General features: G+C 29.1%; 2 protein-coding genes across 5 annotated transcripts in view; one reads left to right on the forward strand and one right to left on the reverse strand.

Annotated features, from left to right (window-relative positions):
* LOC124425424 (protein prickle-like) overlaps positions 1–7,500 on the reverse strand; it is a 103,669-nt gene that overhangs the window by 21,096 nt on the left and 75,073 nt on the right. The window lies entirely within an intron of this gene.
* Positions 4,863–7,500, forward strand: part of LOC124425425 (sulfotransferase 1C4-like) — a 3,054-nt gene continuing 416 nt past the window's right edge. The window contains exons 1-5 of one of the 2 annotated variants that reach the window (XM_046965729.1): positions 4,863–5,201; positions 6,614–6,713; positions 6,867–7,029; positions 7,113–7,239; positions 7,323–7,417. In XM_046965729.1, coding sequence (XP_046821685.1) covers positions 4,994–5,201; positions 6,614–6,713; positions 6,867–7,029; positions 7,113–7,239; positions 7,323–7,417 — 693 coding nt within the window. In that variant the 5' untranslated portion in view covers positions 4,863–4,993. Of the gene's footprint in view, positions 5,202–6,613; positions 6,714–6,866; positions 7,030–7,112; positions 7,240–7,322; positions 7,418–7,500 lie in introns of those variants that run through there. The other variant, XM_046965730.1, reaches the window with a different exon arrangement.

Raw genomic sequence — 7,500 nt, forward strand, 5'->3', positions numbered from 1 at the left:
GAGATTAATTTCAACGTAAACTCGATGATACTAAAATCTGTTTCTTAGAATTCTGTCATATTTGTTCGTTCCTTAAATAACATTAATCGTACGAGTAAAGACAAACGTAAGAGATTTTGATTTCGACAAGACGGTCACGCGTTCGTTCGTATCATGAAAATTCACCATTTCGTAACCGCCTGTCAAGTTGCTATGGTCCATTTATGATTGGTATGATTCCCAGGTTGCTCGTTTCGAGTCTTCTCTCTCGTTACTCACCCTTTAAAACCTTCTCTCATCTCACCTCACCTCATCTCAACTCAACTCACCCAATCCACCCGATACTTTCTCTCCTTTCCACAATTTCAACTAAAACAACGGTAACTCTCCGACAAACAACATCTCCGGCACGTACCATTCGTGTATTAATACACGAACGATCGCAGGGTGCTAGAGGCTCACATACCGTTTCTCATCGAGCTTAATTCGCTTCGTATCCCGAGATATATTAATTAACGATGGGACCGACTTGCAACTCAATTTAGAAACAAGCACCTTGTTTGCATACAACGGGCCGAGTAACCGGTAAACGAGAGAGATAGAAAGACAGAGAGAGAGAGAGAGAGAGAGAGAGAGAGAGAGAGAGAGAGAGAGAGAGAGAGAGAGAGAGAGATAAAGATAAAGAAAGAGATAGAGATAGTGGGTTGCACCCTCTTCGAATATCGCCGAGTCGATGTTAATGGGTTTCAACGGAAAAGGATGAAACGGAAGAGGGTTTCGAAGAGGATCCCAACCACTATCGTCAGCTATACCCAAGTGTTTGAACACCGACCGGATTCGCTCTTAACTCTCATGAGAGTTTAACTTCTTCAAGATGCAGCAGAAGTCTTTTCCTATCACATACTAGGCCACTTTCATATCATTCACGTCATTTAACACGTCCGACATTCGACGCGTCTCTTCGAATAATTTTACATAATTCTCGATCATTTTCAATTTCTTTCCTCTCGTTTTTCCTCTCTAAACGTGCATTATGCATTTTATCGCGAGATATCGGGTTTACGATTTTCTCATATCGATATTCGTTCATTTAATAATGAAAATTTCATACGGGAATGTTGTAATTAAAAGAAAACTGTATTGTGTCGTGTAAATTAGAATTTTGTTTAATTAAAGATTGATTAATTAAAATTGATTTATATTCTTTGAAAATTAACAATTTCGGATTGAAGTATATCGCAAAAATGATATTTTTTGTTTTCTTTTCCTTTTTCTTTTCTTTTTCAATTTTTTATTAAATATATCATATAAAGAGCGATGAAATAAAGTTTCGTCGGAATTTGAAAGGACAAGTAGAGACCAGAATAAATGAAAATAAGAAGGACAAATCAATGGATCAAGTATATATATATATATATATATATATATATATATATATATATATATGTGTGTGTGTGTGTGTGTGTGTGTGTATACTAGTAAAATTATTATCATTATTATTATTAATAATTTTATTTATAAAATAATTCTAGTGTATATATATATTTATAGAATCCCAGTAGAATACTATAATACGCCTTGACAAAAATAAATAAATAATTATGGACGATTAAATTGAATGATGAAATAAAGAAATAAAAATTTCATATATATATATATATATATATATATATATATATATATATAAAAATTTTAACCAATAATAATCTCGTGTCCGCGAATTTGCATGATGAAATGGGTAAAGTACAAATTGCGTTACGGGTCAGAAAGATAAACGACGTTCTCCCTCTCCTAAGTCTGTCTAATCCTTCCTTTCATTCAGAAGCATGCAACGCGTCGAAAGGAAAATATTTATCCGAATATCTTTCCGAAAGGGAAATTAACGAAACGCATCCGTTGAAATATCTTTCGAGCCAGCCATCTCCTTTTATTTTTCTCTTTTCTTTTTTTTCTTTTTCTTTTTTTCTTTTCTACGTGCGTGCACACTAAACCTTTGAAGGTACTATTCCTTACATTATCCCGATGACATTTCACGGACCGAGTAGAGAGATGCATTTGGTTGGTGCGTACGAGGAGATTCTCGTCGGGTTGCTCTTAGTCAACGCTTTGTGATGCTGCTGCTGCGCGTTATTTCGAGCGGCTCACTAAGAACGCTGAGAGTGCAGATTTTACGTCGACCTGAGCAAGGATGATGTGAATGTAGCTTTAAACGCGTTGTGTGTGTCCTGTTGAAGTGCTACCGAGAGTGATAGCGAGAGGGAGAGAAGATAGTATGTGAGAGAGAAAATCTTGCGCGCGCGCGTAAGATGCGTGTACGCATGTGATACGCATGCATGTATGCGTGTGAGAGAGTGTAAGTTGTTTGTAGATACTTGGAATCTTTTATGAAACTGAATGACCAACGGCTCCGCGCATCTGACGTGTGATTTATATCCCTATGCGAAATCAAAGTGTGAAAGGGAAAGAGTGAGAGAGAGAGAGAGAGAGAGAGAGAGAGAGAGAGAGAGGTAAGTACTATTTAAAACTCCGTTTGAAATATATGCCCAGGACGTTTATATTAGCGACTCTGTTCTGTTTGAAATACTTTTTGTTCTTTTTTCTTTTTGTTTTTGTCTTTCATTATTTTTGTTATTGTTTTTCGTTATTTTTTCTTTTTTTGTTCTTTTTTTTTGTTTTTTTTCTGATAAATTCCATTGCTAAAAATTGAAATAGCGCGAAAGAAAAAAAGTATATAAGAAGACCTTTTTACATTTCTTTTAGTTTTATTCATTTAAACTATAATTTTGTTTCGTTAATAAAAATATTTTATTTTTTTAAAATAATACCGTTACTATATTTTTTTGTATTAAAATATTAAAATAAAGTAGAGAGAGAGAGAGAGAGAGAGTGAGAGAGAGAGAGAGTGAGAGAAGAAGATAGATTAACACATACACAATGATTAAAGAAAGTCGTTGCGCCTAAAAGATGTTTCTCGATATAAAACTCCGTTTCAAGCGTTAGAAGGGTTGCATATGTTCAGGTGTTACAAAACTACGATATTTGAATCTACTATTATATTCTTTGTTTTTCTTTTTTAATTGCACAAACGAAGAAAGAACAAATAGGTATAATTTGCGATGATCAATGAACGAAATAATTTATTTAATGCGAATGATTATATTTCATATAAAAAGAAAAATTCATATCTTGTTATCAAGAAAATGTGTTAAATATCGCTATACGATTATCTATAAATACAAATTTTAAGGTGGATTAAGAAACCAGAAGTGTGGGCGTTCATTCTTGATAACAAGAAATATAATCAAATAAAAGGCTAAAAATAATGAAAAAAATATATGACGAATCAGGATATAAGAAGTTAAAAAGAAATGTTTTATATCGGAATTATTAGTGAAATTGAACGCATACGCTACTATGATGTTCGTTTAATGAAATTGATGGTAGAATAAAGGAATATTAAGTGATAAAAAGTAAACGAACAAACCGGAAATAGACAAAATTAAAAATGTTGACATTGAGATGCAATATTTTTTTCGATTCTGTAGATCGCAATGGCAGATAAGCTCTTGCGTTTTATCTAATGTCTAATCTTTTCTAAATATATAAAAGAAATAATAAAGTAAATTGAGAATTCACGTTCGATAAATAAAGTTTTCTTAGAGTGTTACAAACAATATAAAAAATATACGAGAAAAGAAATAAAATCAACGAGATTAATCGAGAGAAATAATATACGAAAAATTAAAAGACTTTAACTTATCAATTTATTAATATTTCTAAAAAAATTTATCTTTCTTTCTTTTCTTTGTTTGTTTTTTATATTATTTATTATCATCAATTGCATTTAATCTTTTATCATACGAACGATAAGTATTTTTGTTTTATTCAAACGTATATCTAATACTCAGTGAAAATATTAATAAGTATTCCGAGAATTCGATCTTTATATTATTTTATTAGAATTAAAATACTATACTTTATTAGAACTAAAATACTTGCACTTTGTACTAAAATACTTGTTTTTGTTTGTTTATCCTTTTTTTTTCTTTTTTTGGCTTCTTCATTTCTAAATTTTAAACGAAAGAAATTCTTTCTTTTCTTTCTTCTACCAGAGTACGAATCTATTTTTAAATATTATAATCACAAATATTGTAATAGTAATAAAAGATAAGAAGTGATAACGATTGTATCATATTTGTCGATTTAAAATTTTTTAGAAAACGAAATTTTTAATTATCATATTTATTTAACGATAATTATAAGACGGTAATGTATATCAATACATCAAATTCATTATCAATGATTAATGATATACATTCCAAAATCAATAATCAATACATACAAAAAATTTCATATAGATATTTTATGGAATTTTCACTTATTTATTATTATTTTATTTAATACTCTTTATCTTATATAAAACAATTGACATTATTTTCTTTTGATTTGTCGATTTGCAATTACAATTATATTTTAATCGTAAGTAAATTGTTTTTTTTCTTAAAGACCATTTTGTATTTTATCTTATGTATGTACACACACACAATATTTATTTTATCTTTGTGTATATAATATATATTGTGTGTGTATGTATGTGTATATATATATATATGTGTGTGTGTGTATATATATATATATACATATACATATACATATACATATACATATACATATATGTATATGTATGTATATGTGTGTATATGTATATATATATATATATATATATATATATATATATATATATATATAGAGAGAGAGAGAGAGAGAGAGAAAGAGGAAAAAAGAAAAATTAGAAGCTATTTAGTTAAAATAAGATAGAAGTTCAGATAATTTCTAGATAATGTCGTTCAACGCTTATAAAACGAGTTACTGACAGTCGACTCATTTGATAAACTCATAATATAAAAGAAGAGGATAAGAGAACGTTTAGACGTGTATAAGAGAAGATTTAACAAGGCAAATTTTTGATCAATAATAGAAATTAACTTGTTTGTAATAAAAATAATAATATTAAATGGAGGAAGGAATACCAAAATACGCCCTTTTTAACGTGGAGGAAAAAAAATTGGCGGATAAATATTTCCCATCGTCTAAAAGAGGTTTCATAAGGATTGGTGAAAATAAATGGACCGTACCGTACAGATATATCGAGGAAGGTGTCGCAGTATATAATTCAAAACCTCGACATGATGATACTTGGGTCGTCAGTTATCCTCGATCAGGTAAATTCGATATATTTTTGGTTTTTTTGTTAGTTTTATTTTTTTTTTTTTTTCAATTATTTATGAAAATTCATTTCAACGATTTGATTTCGATACGATGATATTTAATATCTTCGATAAGTACAATCAACAATATTTTTGATGTTGACGTTTCAACATTCAAATGTGTTTGACGTTTCGTTTCTCTTTTATCTAACAGCTGTGAGCAATCTAATATTAGAAATAGTTACACTTGTAATACGTGCCTTATAATAAAGCTTATTATATGTATACCATGTCCATAAATGTCAGAGCGAATATCTCATAATTGTTTGAATTTGCAAGAAAATTTAATAAGGAAAATTTTCATGGCTCTGACTCAGCTATCAAGTAAGCATAAGAAGAAAAACTCCTTTTGGAGTTATCAAGGTCGATATAATTTTTTCTTTTTTCTTTTTTTTTCTTTTTCTTCAACGAATACCTATAATCTGTTTCTTTTTTTTCCTTTTGGTTTCTTTTTTCTTTTCTTTTTTTTTTTACACATTTATGTACATACCAGAGGCCAATCGCGATCAAAATCATATTTATGGTGAAAAATTGTTACTACGTATAGTTTACAAAATAATCAATGTCGGAGTCGTACGAAATTTCTTTATCTTATTAAACTTTTTTGTAATTTTAATTAATACAGAAATATTTGGACGGACACTCTCCATATTGATCTTTATACTATTTCGTGTTTGTTTTCAATAAATAGTAAAAAAAGAAAAAAAAAAGAAAAAAAAAAGAAAAAAGAAAGAAAAAAAATCTATATGTGTAGATTTCATGAATATACTAATTGTAAATTGTTCTATTCAAAATTTTCATTTATTGTTATTATTATTATTATTATTATTATTATTATTATTATTATTATTTAATTCGATCTTATCTTTTTCCAATAATTTATCTTACTTTGTGAACAAAATTAAAAACTCTACTCTTTTTTTCTTTTTTTTTCCTTTGTCAACACTTTTTCTTTTATCAACACAAAACTTTTAAAACTTTTGACAATTTCTGACAATCGAACAACAAAAATAATAAATATTTAATGAGCTAACTAGTAAAGTCTTCTTTTTCTTTTTTTATTTTGTTTTAGAAAATTTCTCTCTCTTTCTCTCTCTCTCTCTCTCTGTCTCTCTCTCTCTCTATAGATTTATCAAGACAATTTGAAAGCTACAGTTTTTAGATCAATCCGTTTTAGCTTAATAAACAATATATAATTATTCAAATACATATCCGGTCGTTATGATTTAAATACAGAAATCGCGATAATGATATCCGTGATAATGTTTTAGTAAGTTACTTAACTCGTTGCCACGATAAATACATAGATAGTTGTTTCGATTGTATATGTCTACTTTACGATAGACAATTTGTACCTTGTGTGTTAGGTACCACATTGACATTGGAACTGGTTTGGTTGGTTGCGAACGACATGAACTTCGAAGAAGCAAAGAAACGAACTCTACATTATAGATTTCCATTTTTCGAGTAAGTTAAACTTCGACCGGTCCGTTAACTTCTCGTTATATATTATATGTTTATTTATAAAGATAAAAGTACCCATTAAAATAAATGTCTATTACCCGTTCGTAAAGTTTATCGTATTATTAATAGTTGCTTATACGTCTTATCGTTTTATAGGCTTGACATAGTGATAGGCGATTCTGAAGATGCTGTATCAAATCCGTCGGATAAAAATCCAAGATTGAATCCAGAATTCGCCAGTAAATTATCATCCCCACGATTCATCAAAACCCATATGCCATTTGAATTAATGCCTAATCTTCTCGATAGTAATTGTAAGGTATGTATGGATTGATATATGTATAAGTTTATTCATAAAATTCTTGATATTTAAGATAATATAATATTTTGTGAATCAATTAGATCGTTTACGTGGCACGTAATCCAAAGGACATGGTGGTATCCTGGTATTACTTTCTACAGGTTATCAAGGGATTAGAATATCAGGGAACTTTCGAAGAATTTTGTGAATACTTTATGAAAGATTTAAGTAAGTTCAAATCAATTTAGAAATCAAATCAATGAAGAATCTTTTTTCAATTGATCCTATATTCTACATTTCTTATATTTAAGCTATTTACAGTCCCTATTGGATCCACTTGAAAACTGCCTGGGCTGAGAGACATCGTTCGAACTTGCTATTTATATTCTACGAAGAGCTATTAAACGTGAGATCTTAAAAATAACTTTTATTATTAATTATAATTTATTAATAATAAAAGTTATTAATATATATCGACAAAAGAAAAAA

The sequence above is a fragment of the Vespa crabro genome, chromosome 7 (genome assembly GCF_910589235.1).
Source record: "Vespa crabro chromosome 7, iyVesCrab1.2, whole genome shotgun sequence".
NCBI classification, from domain to species: domain Eukaryota; kingdom Metazoa; phylum Arthropoda; class Insecta; order Hymenoptera; family Vespidae; genus Vespa; species Vespa crabro.